At 28.5% G+C, this 16,452-nt stretch overlaps 4 protein-coding genes across 6 annotated transcripts; 2 read left to right on the top strand and 2 right to left on the bottom strand.

Moving 5' to 3' along the window:
• Positions 1-3,041: 3,041 nt before the first annotated feature.
• On the bottom strand, positions 3,042-8,308 carry LOC119678306 (E3 ubiquitin-protein ligase RNF12-B). 2 transcript variants are annotated; one of them, XM_038090067.1, is made up of 4 exons: positions 7,857-8,308; positions 6,242-6,532; positions 4,945-6,178; positions 3,042-3,397 (listed from the first exon to the last, which is right to left on the bottom strand). In XM_038090067.1, the coding sequence occupies exons 1-4, from the start codon at positions 8,019-8,021 to the stop codon at positions 3,321-3,323; spliced, it is 1,767 nt and encodes a 588-aa protein (XP_037945995.1). In that variant the 5' UTR covers positions 8,022-8,308; the 3' UTR covers positions 3,042-3,320. The 2 variants fall into 2 exon arrangements, with proteins under 2 accessions (XP_037945995.1, XP_037945996.1); XM_038090068.1 differs by having other exon boundaries at positions 3,309-3,397; positions 4,929-6,178.
• A 1,509-nt stretch (positions 8,309-9,817) lies between these two features.
• Positions 9,818-11,099, top strand: LOC119678307 (deoxyhypusine hydroxylase). Its single transcript, XM_038090069.1, has one exon. The coding sequence runs from the start codon at positions 9,985-9,987 to the stop codon at positions 10,885-10,887; it is 903 nt and encodes a 300-aa protein (XP_037945997.1). The 5' UTR covers positions 9,818-9,984; the 3' UTR covers positions 10,888-11,099.
• An 865-nt stretch (positions 11,100-11,964) lies between these two features.
• On the top strand, positions 11,965-12,742 carry LOC119679162 (nucleoside diphosphate kinase). The gene is made up of 2 exons (XM_038091364.1): positions 11,965-12,153; positions 12,335-12,742. Exons 1-2 carry the CDS (start codon positions 11,980-11,982, stop codon positions 12,665-12,667), a joined length of 507 nt encoding a protein of 168 aa, XP_037947292.1. The 5' UTR covers positions 11,965-11,979; the 3' UTR covers positions 12,668-12,742.
• Positions 12,743-12,886: 144 nt separating this feature from the next.
• On the bottom strand, positions 12,887-14,484 carry LOC119679161 (tubulin-specific chaperone A-like). 2 transcript variants are annotated; one of them, XM_038091362.1, is made up of 4 exons: positions 14,299-14,484; positions 14,027-14,237; positions 13,140-13,940; positions 12,887-13,079 (listed from the first exon to the last, which is right to left on the bottom strand). In XM_038091362.1, exons 3-4 carry the CDS (start codon positions 13,751-13,753, stop codon positions 12,959-12,961), a joined length of 735 nt encoding a protein of 244 aa, XP_037947290.1. In that variant the 5' UTR covers positions 13,754-13,940; positions 14,027-14,237; positions 14,299-14,484; the 3' UTR covers positions 12,887-12,958. The 2 variants fall into 2 exon arrangements, with proteins under 2 accessions (XP_037947290.1, XP_037947291.1); XM_038091363.1 differs by lacking the exon at positions 12,887-13,079 and having other exon boundaries at positions 13,621-13,940; positions 14,299-14,394.
• Between the last annotated feature and the right edge of the window lie 1,968 nt (positions 14,485-16,452).

Below are 16,452 nucleotides of genomic sequence, written 5' to 3'. Positions count from 1 at the left end.
TGTTAATGTTTCCTACATACCAATAATTGTTGATCGATAGTTTATAAAACGATAAAACGAATCGTCGGATGATAATATATTATTTAGGTACCATTTGAAGCGCACGCAAGAAGAATCGGTTAGAAAGTACCTGATATCTGCAATTTTACAAAAACCATTTAAAATTCTGCTTTGATTCCTTATGGTTGAATACGATATATGACGACAGCTGTTTGCACCATCTCATAGAGCTGAAGTTGTGTAATAAATTGCACCATAGGTACTTTATTGCCTTATATGTACTAAACAAAAATTTTTCATTTCCCCCAAAAGCAGCCGTAAGCGATTCAGAATATTATTGCGATTTTTCAAACGAGTGCACAACATTTTGGCGCATGCTATTATTTTATCCATAGAATTATCCAAAGTTTTGAATTTAAAGGCTATACGGATTATGAATTTAAAGATTGAAGTAGACATAGTCGACGGTTAAGAGAGTATACAACCACTTAAAAAAGATATGTGTTAATTTGTTGGACACATTCAAACGAACACCAATAGTTTTCAATAGTTTAAGCGTGTTGTCTATAATCAACACAACATCCCCTGTGCAAATTTTATAGGTCAACTGTAATAGACGAAGAGTCAACCTGTTGCACTGCAAGAGACCACATAGAGATACGTCTTATGACAATTATTTGGACGTCATAGTGTTAAAAATTTTCACAGGTAGGTAGTAAAAGAGTATACAAACCATAAATGTTTGCCTTCACTTTGCTCCTCATCAACATAATTTTCATAAAAGTCATATTATCAGATACATCTCAGATCTCCAATGGCATCGATTTCACAAAGGTGTTCAAAACAATCTCCTATACCATCTTTCTAAATGACTTGGCTTAAACATCTAACTCAGAATCAATTGTAGTTATCTGCTGAACAGATCATTTCACGTTAATTTTAAAGGTAAGGCGCAAAAGCAAGAAACTTAAACCGGATGCCCTCAAGGCAGTCTTCTTTCATCGATACTCTTCCACCTGTATATTTTCAAACTCCTGGACGGACCAGATCCCAGAATATTTTTCAATAAAAGTAATACATACCTTTCCCTTGTGGCCTCTTATTTAGTGATAGCAACAAATTTCCGCTTAAATACAACTCCCAATGTTTGCGCAAATTGGAATTCCACTCATCAAAACGTCGCCGATTTGTTCTCATTCCCTAGCACCCAATTGAACTCTAATAATCTATGGCTCCGACCTTTTAAAGTGGCCAAGTTCCTTCACATCGATTCAGGCTAGTTCTATTAACACTCACCCGCACCCTCATTATTTTAAAGGTCGCCTCAATCTTCATCCAATCACTTCATAACTCATATATTCGTTTTGTAATTCCTCTCATGTTACCTAGTACATTTAGGTAAGAATTAGAAGACATTTAGATCGATTTAAAGAAAAAAAAACTATTTAAACAATGTTCCCATTAAACCGTTAAAGCTACGTTTTTTACTACTTCTTGATGTGTGTAAAATATTGGCTATTAACACACCCATCACCCTTTTAACATTTTTGGATATCAATTTTGCCAAAATTTTAAACATATAACAAACATTTAAATTATAAACCCTCCATAGCTAAAAAGACGATATAGATTTATTGTATCGAAGATGGTCGAAAATTTATAATCACCTCTTTTCTGAATACTCTCAAGGAATAAGTCTCCCTCTTCCCTCGCTCTTCGCACGAATAGAATTGAATAAAACGAGCGCGTTTTATTTTTAATAAAAATTAAATCGACCTAATAACTGACAAAATCATTAAAATTAAATATTTTTATGTGGCACAGAATAAATTATTAATTAATAATTAAATAAATTGGAATAAAAAGTTGCAATATTTCTTATCCCTTTTGCATGTTATAAAATTTTATTTACAAAAGAAAATTTAAAAAGTTCTTACAGTATTAATTCTAGTAAACTTATAATTATGTATACATCTTAATATTAAACTTGAATTTATTTTTTTTTACGTATTTATTTTTTTTTTATTTATGTTTATTATTTTATAGAACTCAAAATTTGTATATTAACAAAGTATAATAGATTTAAGACTTAAGTAAATTTTAAAATATATTAATGTATATAAAAAATATATGTAAGCTTCTGAAAAAAAAAATATTATTGATAAATTTAAGAATTAAAAGTTGCGTAAATATTTTTTATATAATAGAATAATTTCAGAAGGATTTTAACTTTAACATTGGTTTCTATGATTGAAAATTTATTCCTGTGAAATTACTAATATTTTACTTTTCTAACAAAATAAATTTTTTAATTTGCAATATATATGTATATTTACCATAAGTTTAAATAAACCCACGTAGTATTTTTACGGGTACATAACTGTCATATCCTTTCTACAGCTATTTAAATATTACAATATATTTATTTGACTTTAATTTAAAATCATATACAATTCGCAGCATACATACATATTTTAAAATGATTTAAACTTAATATATATAAACGCAGACAAATTTACAAAACCAATTTTTTATATATAATTTTTATAAATAATATGTAAGATTCTAGCAGTAACTAGTTGTTACATACTAAGTAAAGTGGAGAATTTAGATACATGTTAGGGCTTTAGTATAACCTAAAATTAAGAACTAGATAAATTACTCTGGGTCAACTGATTAAAATAATTTAATCATTAATTTTTTTTTATTCTTTTATATAATTTTTCAACACATACATAAAATAAGAGGAGTGTTATAATTTTAAATACAGCTGAAAAATAATTTAACAGCATGGCAAATAATAAAAAGTTATTCTTTATTAATTTTGATGTTAAGTAATTTTACAATTAATCTACAACTAATTTATATTGCTATTTGTTAACATTTTCAATTCTAATTTTAATGTGTATATATTTATATATGTATATATATATATATATATATATATAAATGTTTAAATTTATAAAAAATTATTTTTTAAAGTTTTTACATTTACATTGTTTATTTTATATAATTAAACAATATGATTGTTGATGTTTAAATTTCTTTATGCTTTCAATATTATGTTCCATTTATTAATTACACATTCATCTTTTATTGTATAACAATATCGAATTAATGTTTAAAATACATTTAAATAATTATTTTTTCTTAGAAACTGATTCAATTACAAGTGAAAATGTCATATGTATCATAACTGATAACTGATAACTGATTCTTTAATTCTTTAAAATTTTGCAAGATCAATTGTAAAATTGTGTATATATATTTTGTAGGCGGGAACGTTTTGGACATATATTGAAGTATATGTTTGACTGATTCTAATTGCATAATTGCGGCGTTGATGCCACTTCATCATTACCCTCAATTATAGTTTGGGATACAACCTTCGGTTCACCTGAAAAAATAAATAAAAGTAATTAGCAACTAAAAACAATTAATATATGCCGAATACAAATAAATTTTAAATTAAGATATTTTTAAAAATTGAAATTAATATTATAATTATTATTCTTAAGGAATATACATCTGTTCTGAAATATTAATAAATTAATAATAATATTAAATAATTAAATAAATATAATAATATTTAATAAATAGGCAAATAGAAATTTTGCAAAAATTTTGGTTTATGTTTTTCATAACATAATTAGAAAAATTAATTAAACAGAAATATTAATGTCGAAGATAATAGATTGAAAGATTTCAAACTAAAATAATAATGTACTAAAGCTAATAAATATAGCAATAAAAAAAAATAAAAGCTAATAAATTATAAATGTAAGAGAAAAAATCATATAAATCTCTCAAACCTTTTATATATATATATATTTTATATTATATATATATATATATTTTATATTATATATATATATATATTTTATATTATATATATAAATATCATTATATATTTACAGATAAGATAAGATATATTTTTGTACATTATATATATATATATATATATATTTATAAATTATATGTATATATTTTTATAAATTATATATATATTTTTATATATTATATATATATATATTATTATATCTTATATATATTTTTTATATATTTTATAAATATATTTTTTAATAATATACATATAATATATATATTTTAATAATATATATATAATACATATATTTTAATAATATATATATATATTAATATATCATTTATATGGAACATTTTAATATGTATATCTTATATTTTTTAATTGAAATTAATCGGAAATGGTATTATATATTTACTTGTTTCGAATTTCGCGAAATAATCATCTTCCGTGATTTTTGGAAATATTTGCATCCTGGCACTTTAGTCTCAAAATATTATGCAGACTAACAAATATTTCCAAAGCGCACTGACGATTAATATATGGCGAAATATTGCAAAGGAAGAAAATGTAATTAATAAAAATAAAAAAAATATATATTTTTATTTGCTTTCTATTTAGACCTTTCTTTTAAATTAATATTGTTTGCACATTTATTAAAAAGCAGACAATAGGGTATACAAAAATAATCTATAATAAACCAAAACCTGGCATAATTTTAAACAAAAAACTAATAATTTTTTATAAGCAAATTTTTTTAAGGTTCTGAAGCAGAATTACAATACAGAAACTTTTAAACAGTAAATTATTCCATTATAATTAAATATCTTATATAAATTATAATAAAACATATTCAAAATATGGCAAAAACCACAACAAGAAAATAATATATATTTTTAATAATACAACATATTATTATGTAAAAGAATTGGTGATTTATAAACTCTACAAACAACATTAACAAAAATGTGGTATTAGTATTGGCATAATTTAAAATGTTAAAAAAAAATAATTAAAAAGGAATATTTAAAACAAATCACTAATATTAAGATTAAGAAAAATGTTAGATAGCATCAAAGAAACTACTTCAGCTTAAAGCACTTACTGGTGCAACCACTTACAGTTATCTTGGGTAGCAATTTGTGCAGATTTATTACAATCGGCATTATCTGACTTATCATTATTTATAAGCACTGCTTCTTCTCCTTCTTCAGTTATGATAGCCGATTTAGTGTTTTCTGCAGGTTCCATACTAACATCATTTTCAACTGTCACTTGCGCTTTTGTTTGTGCTAATGTTACTTCTGCAGGTACAGTTTTTGTAGTTGTGTCAGGGGCAACCACTTGACATCCGTTGTTCTCCTCGACTTCAGTAACATCTTCTATCACAACTGATGTAATAGTTTTAGAAGCGCTTTCCTCAGCTGCACTTGATGTACTCTCTTCAGTAACGTAAGGTAGTTTTTGTTCATTAACAGCTTTTAAACTTTCTGCAGTTACAGCTGTTGAGCTCTCTTCAGTTATAACTGGTGTACACTCTTCCTCAGAAACCGTATCTGCACTCTCTTCAGCTGCTCCTTGAATATTCATACTTTCAACAGATACAGCATTTACTTCAGCTTCTTCTGTAATTGATTCAGTATTTGTGTGATCGCTTGACTCCAGCTCTCGCTCGATATTGGTCAATTGCTCGAGCTTAGATGTTTGTTGGTCATCCGTTTCCATTGGTTCAGCGTCGGTATCCATAGGTTCAGGTGTCGGTTGTTTTGTTACTAATTCAGCAACTGGTTTCGGTGATGATTCTGTTTCTACTACTTCATCGATGGCATCTGCAATAGACTCCTTTTCAGTTACTATTGGTTCCGGCGAGGGTTCCTTTTCCTTCGCACCTGACGGTTCAGGCGTATGTTCTTTTTCTACAACTGAAACTGGAACTGGATTTGTTTCCTTTACCAGCACATCAGCTGATTCTAATATAGGTTGTTCCAATTTTTCGTCAGACTCTACGGAAACTACGATCTTCTTTTCTAATACAGTTGATTCTACCTCTGATTTTGTACTTTTGATTTCAGCAACAGATACCTCTTCAGATATTAGAATGCTAGATTCATCTACTTCCATAGGTATTTCCGCTGCAATTGTTTCCTTTCGCTGATTTGCGTTAACGGGGATGTGGTTATTATCATTTTTTTCTTGTGAATTCTTAGAGTCAACTGCATCAATCGTACACTCTTCAATTGGCTCATCTATAGGTTCATCAGCAACGGTTGTTTTTATATCTTTATCAACTTTTACAGCTTCAGTTTCATCTAAATCTACAATATTTTCTTCTTTTTCAACATTTTTTTCTGCATCCTAAAATGATAAATACTTTCTAGAATAATTCTATTTTACGTATCAAATGCAAATGAAACTTACATCTTTAGGTTTTTTTTTATTCTTCTCTATATTCTCCTCTTCTTCTGCAGAATTAGTAGATACATTCAGTTTTCGACCACGTCCTCGTCCTGGTGTTTTTGGAGTAGCTGGTGAAACCTTTGCTTTTTTAATTGGTGGTGGTGTTATATGAGTGGGAGTACCGCGTGAACTAGAACGTGTACGACGACCTCCTTCTAACTCTAATGACCCACCCATGTTACGTACTAACTCTTCACTTTCTTTTTGAGCACGTTCTACGAAAGACCTACGCTTTGAAGGAGTACGTTTAACCTGAAATAATAGAAATAATACTAGATTAGTTTAGGTCATAGAATAGTTTTATAAACTCTACACAATGAATATCATGTATATGTATTGACCCTATGTTGAGACTTTCCCGAGTTAGCGCATCTGGGAACTTTTACTTTTTAATAGCTGGGAGGTTTCTGCAGAGTCCCACCCATCTCACTGATTAATTTGTATATTCCTCATAAACTTCATGATTATTCAATGACTGATCTAAGATCTGCATACCGCCCAGTGCGGTTACTGATTACTCTGTGATTAGACAGTATTAAGTAGCGCAGCCTGTCGCTTTTCGCATATAACTTCAGGGCTCTATCCCTTATATATTTTTTGACCGAATCTAATCTAAAGTCGCTTAAAATGTCATTCGTGCGGATGTACCATGACACTTTGAAGAGTCTTCGGAGAACCTGTCTTATATTTATTGACATTACAAAAAAGTTCTTATAACTACGGCTAATAGCAATATTATAAATAAATCTATTATTTACTGTTGATTAAGGATTCTGCAAATTATTATTATTTCAACAATAATAACAAAATTAATAATAAATCTAATATTTAGTTCTGATTGAGGACTGCAAATTGTTATTATTTCAACACATGTAATTCCACCTCATCGCCTTTGCGAACGTTGGAACTACAAGCGGAAATCAAACAAATTCCCTGAAATGAGCAAACAAATATATTTTTCCCCCCACTGACGCTAAACCACCTACTTATCATTTAATTTGATAGCCACGTAAAATAATAAAAGTAAAATATATCGCCGTTACAAAGTATGCTTCGCTTTGCGGGTTCGCTATTAGAGAACACATAGAACCCAAGCGCACTATTTTCAAGTTAACGTACAAAGTCTTCGGATTCAGAATACATAAACACAAGAAATTGGCGCAACATATTCAAACAAAATAAAACGAACAAAACAAAAATAAAAACAAAACGCAACGCAACGAAACATGATAATAACTCAACGAAAACAAATTATCTGGCAACGTGCATTACCAACGAAATAAATATCATAGCAGCACTACCGCTACCGATACCGACACCGACACGGACACCAATAGAGCAACAAAGCAACAGAGTTTTAAAACAGAACAAAGGGGAATGAAGGAAAGGGAATTTTGAAGAAAAACGCGCGCACAAGGGCAAAGCATAACTCACGGTACACGAATTTTGTATGTATTTTATTAGATTCATTGCATAGATGCTAGAATCTTCTACTCATTATTACCATGAAAATTGAACATGTTTATCTATAATTAATATATTTAAAGAAATAAATTTAGAAAAAAAAAATTCTTACTGGTGTTTTTTTCTCCATGGTTGGAGATAAGTATTCCGGCGGTTTCAGTAAATTTTCAGAAACGCTACTGTTTGCATCATCACCAATTACATCTTCATTACGACCAATATCTTTTACATTGGTGTTATCTTCTTTCGCTTCATTAATTTTTTTTATTTCCGACATTTTATATGACTATTTTTGTCAAAAAATACTATTTAAACTGCTTTTGTTTTGCAATAATGTGAAATCACACATACACAGAAACCCTAAATGAAATTTTCCACTGTTTTCAATAGCTGCTTTCTATAAACACTTTATTCAATGTACTAATTACAGTTTAATCCTCTTTATTTGTATTCAATATTAAATAATTTACTTTACTATAAAACAAAAACTAAACTTTAATAATTTTATCTTGGTAAAGAGCTCGATGCCACTTTCCCGTCTAACTTCGTTGACAAATACGAAACTACACGATTTTACCAGAGTTTCAATAAAGGAAGTGAGACTCGTTGCTACTTTACTAGTTACATACACTTTTCATCATGCTGTCTTTACAGCGGATAATTAATGGAAATTGGTTCATTAAATGCTATTATTAGAAATATATGTTCAAAAACCTAACAAAATACATATTTAATTATTTTACACATTTTTTCTTGTTATAATCTTTACAATAAACCTGCGTGTTGGATCACCTATTTTGTTTATATCAAATGTAACTGATAATTAAGTTAATAATTAAATTTAAATGATAATTAAATTTAAATGTTGTAATTTTAAAAAAATTATTTATATTTCTTGACAAAATAAACATTTAATTATTTTAACATTATATTTCTTGTTATAATATATCTTGTTTATATGCTTTCGTTCGATACCTTATTTTTTTTTATCAAATGTTATAATTATCAATATCAATAAATTTTGAATGTTATTATAATTATCAAAATATTATTTAGAAGTACGTTATATATATATTTTTTTTCTTATTATAATCTGTGCGTGTTTAATGACTCCTTTTTTTTATATATATATCAAATGTAATTGTTAATAAAATTTTAAATATTATAATTATTAAAAAATTATTTATTAACATGTTTTAACAAAATAAATATTTAATTATTTTACACATTTTTTCTTGTTATAATCTGTGCAGTAAACCTGAGTGTTGGATGGTTAATTTTTTTTCATATCAAAAGTAATTGTTAATAAATTTTTATATGGTATTATTTGTAAAAAAAAATTAATAAAAAATTAATAAAAACATAATTCAAATCAGACAAGTAATTATAAAACAATATTTTTGTCTGTGAATATGTACTAATATGGTATATGGTCCTTTCTAGACAGTGCTTAAATTACACTAGTAAGCCTTGTAATAACCAAAACATTAATATTTTAACAGTTGAATTTATAATACACCAATATACAAACTTAAAACATTAGTATTTTTATTAGAACCTTAAAAATGTGAACAAATTAAACTTGTTGTTATATAATTAAGTTTATTGTAACTTTCTTTATATTAACTGAAAGTCTGTTATTTAAATAATTAAATTTGTTTTATTTTTGTTTTGCTGTTGAATACATATAATTCTAATGTTTTTTACGTAAGTTATTATTATGCTATTCACTAATTATATTAATGGCTTCTTTTTTTTTATTTAATTTCTTATCTTATTTTTTTAAGTTAGCTCTAAGATACTGCAATAAAAAGGGTTGTCCCTTAAATACTTTGTGCAATTAACTTATGTTATTATTACAATACAATACAATGTACAATACAATTCATAACAGATACTTCTTTCTAATGTATTAAGTTTTCAAATTCTGTATTGAAATGATATAGAGTGACAAATAATAAAACTTACTTATCCTTACATGCGTGTTTATTTTTAAACAATAAAATTAATTAAATAAAATTAATTAAAATTTTAAATTTTTTAATTGTAGTAGTATACTACTTTTTCGTCAACAAATTTAGTCAGATATCCCAGAATTTACTACGTTTGATGCAATTTTTAATTGTCATTGCGCTGCGAATAACAAGCAAAGACAAATAACTGATTACTAATTGTAAACATTGCAAAACGTGACTACTCGTAAAGAAAAGAATATTGTTTTTCAAATATTAATTTTTAAAATGGTTACACAAGAACAAATAAAATCAATTGGTAATGTTTTAAACAATAAGGAGCGACCACTTAAAGAACGTTTTCGCGCATTATTTACTTTAAAAAACATTGGCGGCACAGATGCCATCACTGAAATCAGTCGAGCCTTTGTTGATGAGTCTGCTTTGCTAAAACATGAATTGGCCTATTGTTTAGGGCAAATGCAGGATAAAAACGCAATACAAATATTAACAAAGGTGTTAGAGGATAAAAGTCAAGAACCTATGGTACGACATGAGGCTGGGGAAGCACTTGGAGCAATTGGTACACCTGAAGTAATACAAATTTTAGAACAATATAAAAATGATCCAGTGGTAGAAGTAGCAGAAACATGCACAATAGCGCTCGATCGTGTGCGATGGGTGCAAAGTGGGCAAAAAGTATTAGATAATAATCCGTACGCATCTGTTGATCCCTCGCCACCGGCTGATAATACGAAAACTGTTTCGGAACTTAAAACAATATATCTGGATCCAAACCACTCATTATTTGAACGTTATCGAGCTATGTTTAGTTTACGCAATTTGCGTACTGAGGAAAGCGTGCTTGCCATTGCTGAAGGCCTTAAGGATGCATCTGCTTTATTCCGTCATGAAGTGGCTTTTGTTCTAGGACAACTACAAGAACCTTCAAGTATTCCTTTCTTAAAAGCAAATCTAGAGGATAATTTGGAAAATGAAATGGTACGTCATGAATGTGCAGAAGCATTGGGTGCCATTGCCACAGAAGAGTGTTCGAGCATATTGCGTTGTTATGCCGATGACGATCGCCGTGTGGTTAAAGAAAGCTGTGAAATTGCATTAGATATGTGCGACTATGAAAATAGTCCCGAGTTTCAATATGCTGATGGTTTAACAAAGTTTCAAAAATAAGATATGGTTTATAACAAAAAAATGTGCTGTATTTGTATATATAAACTTTGATATAAAAGTGTGTATTTTGTTACTGATATTCACTAATTTTATATTAATAAAATTTTAATGTTTTTATTACAAGTTTATATTTATATATATTTAAAAGGCCTATGAACTATGTGATTATATTCAAACTTATATGTTTTTCAGAATTAATAAATTTTAAAGTGATACGCAAACGACTTATATTTATTAACTACAAAAATTTAGTCAAAGGCATGATACATTTATTTTTAAAAATGGTAAAAATGCATAAATAGATATATTGTAATTAATTGTGTTAAACTTTTCGATATCTTACAATTTATTTTATTGATATCATTTTACGTATAATATACAGTATTTCGAAAGCATTTCTGAAAATCCGTATATACAATTTCTGCTTCATAATAATAATATAGAGGAAGGACTAGCCAAATATAGAATGAATCTTATTTTATTTTTAAAAGCTTCAACTATACTCAAAAAATACTATCAACTATATTTGTAAACATTTTAACATTTCTATATAGAATAATTCGCTATGTAAAATTGAATTATATTAACATTAGTAATACATCATTATAATGAAATGAATATAACAAAATATTGTCCAATAAATTATTTAACAATTTTAATATTACAAATTAATAGTAAAAATGTATATTGAGTTTATAGGTGAGGGAAGTAAATAAATTTAAATTTTATTGATTATATTGAATTTGAGTCTCTTTATAATAATGTAACGACTTAATAGGTAATTCCTACTACAATTTAATTGTTTTAAAATTATAACATAGCTCTATCTATTTTTTACATATTAAACATACATAGTATGGTTTGAAGGAGTTTTATTTAATATTGTAGATTAATAAAGCAACAAAGCCTACAAATTTACCTATCATGTTCTTGTAGATATTCCATGAAAACGAAGCATACAAATGATAACAAAATGCAACTCTGTAAATTAGCCGGCGACCATATAATTAGTGGTTCACAACAACAAAATGGCTGAGTTACTTGTCACATTTTTCCTTTCTCTCTCTTACAATGTTTCGCAAAAAAGTGGCAATGATTGGTACACTGCTAGCATTCTTTTCGTTGTTCTCGTACGCAATGGCAGCAAATAAGGAGCGCACTTTTATCATGGTTAAGCCTGATGGCGTCCAACGTGGACTTGTTGGCAAAATCATCGAACGATTTGAACAAAAAGGCTTCAAATTGGTAGCCATGAAATTTATGTGGGTAAGTTACAACAAAAAAAAACCACCCTAATCAAATTAAGTGGAATAAAGTCGATTGGAACATTTCCAGTGAGAAAATGCCACATAACCTGTTACAATGAGTAAATTGAGGTTATGTTGAGATATGTGAATGCCATGCGGCAAAATGTAAAATAATGATTATCTCTTTGTTTTTGTTTTAGGCTTCCAAAGATTTGTTGGAGAAGCACTATGCTGATTTGTCGGCTCGCCCCTTCTTCCCCGGTTTGGTCAACTATATGAGCTCTGGCCCTGTGGTTCCCATGGTGTGGGAGGGTTTAAATGTTGTTAAAACCGGTCGCCAAATGCTCGGTGCCACCAATCCAGCTGATTCATTGCCAGGAACAATTCGCGGAGATTTCTGCATTCAGGTTGGCCGCAACATTATTCACGGTTCTGACGCTGTTGAATCTGCTGAAAAAGAAATTGCCTTATGGTTCAACGAAAAGGAACTCGTAACATGGAAGCCAGCTGCTGTAGATTGGGTCTATGAATAAATAATTTTAATATACATGTGTAAAATTCCTATTACGATATTAAACAGAAGAATATTCCATATATGTAATTCTAAAGGTGACCTTTTATTTGATTATTGCGTGCAATTTGTAATTTTTAATCTGATGATTGAGTCATTTGCTTTCGTTCGTCATAGTCTTTGACCTTGAACTGACAGATGTGAATCTAAGGCAATATTTTAAAAACAAACATTGTACTTTTAATATTTATTGAATTAACAAAATTTAATGTAAACAAAATTTAGTAAATGCAAATTAGTAAGAAAATTTTTGTTATGTGCATTTGTATGGAAGCCAACGATCATCTGCATCTTCTCTAGGTAAAACCCAGCCGATAGGTATTGAAGAACCGTGTTGGTTTTTTAACGGCACAAGATAAGAATCCCATACACGTCTAAAAAAAAAATATTTGTATTTTGTAGGAATTTTTATATATCAAATTTTACAAACCAACCTTATATGTAAAAATTTGTCGAGCTTTTGAGGTCTACCAAAATCTGTTAGTAATGATGTGCCAAAAATTGTTTCATTCCATTGGTCCTCTACACTGTATTTTGCTCTTGTGCATGGTGTGTTTTCCTGTAAAATTGTTGACCATTGGGATTGTAATCGATTTAGTTTTGCACCGAACCTTTGCGTGGATATGGGATCTTTGCTGCGTTTTAAATGTAAAGTTTTCAATAAATTAAATGTACGTAGAAAACGATTAGCCTCATAACAAATCCGAAGACGATGATGTTCTTTCTTAACTGCAGACTTATGAGTTGTACTTGACTGTTTGCATGTGGTAATTTCACTTTTATTGGATAAAACTAGCTTTGATGTATTTTGGGAATTTGTTGGCACTACTGTTATATTCTTTTGAAGTTTGTGAAATTTTTTTCGTTTATTAGGCTTCTCTAATTCATCGAGAAATCGTGAAGTTTTTTGTATTAATTTTTTTAGTTTTTTTGAGTTTATAGGCTTATTGCCCTTTTCGATTTCTTCTAAATAGTTGATATTCTTTATAACATTTTGTATTTTTAAAAGTTTTATTTTTGATTTTTTGCTTAAATGTAAGGAATTCATGGTGAAATACAATATATAATTTATTATTTTATAATACTTTTACTAATATTTTACACTTTACAGATTGTGACTGAGAACTTCTTTAGCTTCACTAATTACTTGTGTTGCAGTTGCATACTCTTTTGCTTCATTTAAATCTTGTTCATCTTGCAACATCTTTTCAAGCTGTTCAAGTTCCTTTTGCAATCTGGTAAATATATATTGCGTTAAAGTGTAAAGATAATTAGTGCATATATGTTTATAATGAATCATACTCCCAAATAAAATGCTTACCTTCTTATTGCGTCTGGTAGCATCATTAAACATTCTTGTATAACTTCCTCTTGTTTTCTTACGCTGTGATCATCTGCACCGCTAGTTTTGAGCTTTTCCAAGCGAGTTTGTTCGGTCACAATTTCTTTTTCGCAAACCGTTTTTTCCTTTGTCAAACGCTTAACAACACCCGTCTTAATAAACAATTGTCTTATGCGTGGATCAGCCATAACTACGAAAATTAAACCCAAATAAATATAATTGCATCGTAAAAAATATCTCTGAAAACTTACTTTATTCTTTTAATACTTTAAATGCAGATTTCAATTAAAAAATATGAACCTGGTTCTAAAACAAAGCACTTCGCAACGCCTTTTGTTTATGAAATTGACTCATCTTTGCTGCCCGGCCATATATTGACATTTGTCATGTGTACAGCGGCTACTACATTTATATTGACATCTTAAAACCGGAAATAAGCATCAAAAATAATTTACGAACAGTTTGATTAATGTTGATTAATTCTTTGCAATATTTTGGTTTCATTTATTTTTAGTTTACATTTAAAATTATTAGCTTTATATGATATTTGTTACTTTGATTTTATTAAGGTGTTAAAAAAGCTGAATTATTTATTTCATGCCCATTGCTCAAGAATACGAAACAATTCTCGGCATTTCAAATAATTATTTGCCAATGCTGTGGTATAATAATATTTAATTAATATCTAAGTAATTTAATAAACATTAATTTATTGAATTTACTGGTTATTATATATATATATATATATTTTGGTTATTAAACAAGATTGGTTAAATTAGTTTAAATTAATCACCAACTATTTTTTAATTACATTAAAAATAATTATTTTATTACTGTGTTTCTTTTTATATTTTATTTTATAAAATATATATATTAAGGCTATTTACTATACCTCAGTAACACTACATAATGCATCCTTTTATATATTTTACCGTTGCTCTAGTTAAGTTATGGACTCAGCTTATTCACTAGCTGAGAAAACAACGAAGTCCCTTATGCACCAGCCACCACAATCTTTACCGTGTAGCTCCTGTCTTCTTTACTGCAATAAATAGTCACATTCAATTTTCTAAAATAAATGTAAAGTGCAATCGGTACTATAAAGTGCGTTACAGTTCATCTATTGACAATAGCATTCTGTTATCTATTTAAGCCCTCTGACCCAATGAGCTACGAAGTGATTTTTCCTCAGTTTTAATTCTACCACCACCAACTCAATTTTATGGAAAATACAAACTTTACGTTATCATTGAGATGAAACTTCGATTGGGCATAAAGACATACCCGAAATAAAATTCGCTTATGTTGAATCTGTACCTAATCTATTATGTTAAGTTTTGATTTGAATGAAAACAATGGTGTACCATAGCTTACTTAGAGCTGAGTACTACTTTCCAGACTCTTGTACTCCTATGCTTTCAAAATAATAAATATTAATCCTTAATATTTATTTCTTAATAAATAAGAAAAAATTTTATCTGGCAATCCAAATACTGAAGCATTTTTTATTAAGATTTTCCGAACTCTTTCTTATACACCTGCTCATCCATGTTTTTATATTTTTACAATATGAATCATTCATTCTCTTTTATTCCGTTATTTAATCACATCTAAAGTAACACGATCCATAGAGTCAACTTTTAATGAACCCTAGTCCTTATTTTTATGTTCTCTGTCACAGCTTAATGAATACTGATTCGTGTCCGTATTCTTATATTCTCTCTTTTACTTCTATAAATAAATAATTAATTGCGGATAAAGTAAATCGACCATAGAGTATATTTTTAACGAACGATAAATTTGAAACCCGAATATTAATGCTATTATTTTTCATTTCTTAATTATGGGAATGTGATCTCGGGCGTTGATTTATGATAGATGAAAATTTTTTCCAATTCATTACTAAGAGTTAATTTTACCAGATTGAGTTTTCTGATAATGATTTTATATAATCTCATTGATTACAGACAGGACATGGAAACTTCAAGTATCATGTCAAAAAGATAACTCTTGCTGAGGAAAACACTTGCAGACTATGTCTAGAAGAAAAGGAGACAGCGGTGCATATATTGCCAGTACTGATAAGCAGAAGAAAGACTGTCTTGTGACACCATTAAGTTGGTGATGGTGGTACGCAACCGCAAGCTAAATGAACTGCTTGCATTAACAAGCGATGTAGTTGTGCGAACGGAAGCCACTCCAGTTTTAACTCAATAACAACATCCGAGAATCGAAGGACGAAAAAGGACCCAAGTCGGTTCGAAGTCTACTACAGCTAATCCTTCAATTCAGTGGAGTCACTTGTTGGACGGTGCGCTGCCCCAACATTTCACAATATATATCACAATATATATATGGCTATATGATTTTATATAAGTTTCGCGTTCTGAAATAAAAAATTATAT

The sequence above is a fragment of the Teleopsis dalmanni genome, chromosome 2 (genome assembly GCF_002237135.1).
Source record: "Teleopsis dalmanni isolate 2A chromosome 2, ASM223713v2, whole genome shotgun sequence".
In the NCBI taxonomy this organism is placed as follows: Eukaryota; Metazoa; Arthropoda; class Insecta; order Diptera; family Diopsidae; genus Teleopsis; species Teleopsis dalmanni.
Note: the sequence above shows the minus strand (reverse complement) of the source record. Positions and strands in the feature narration are given on the sequence as shown.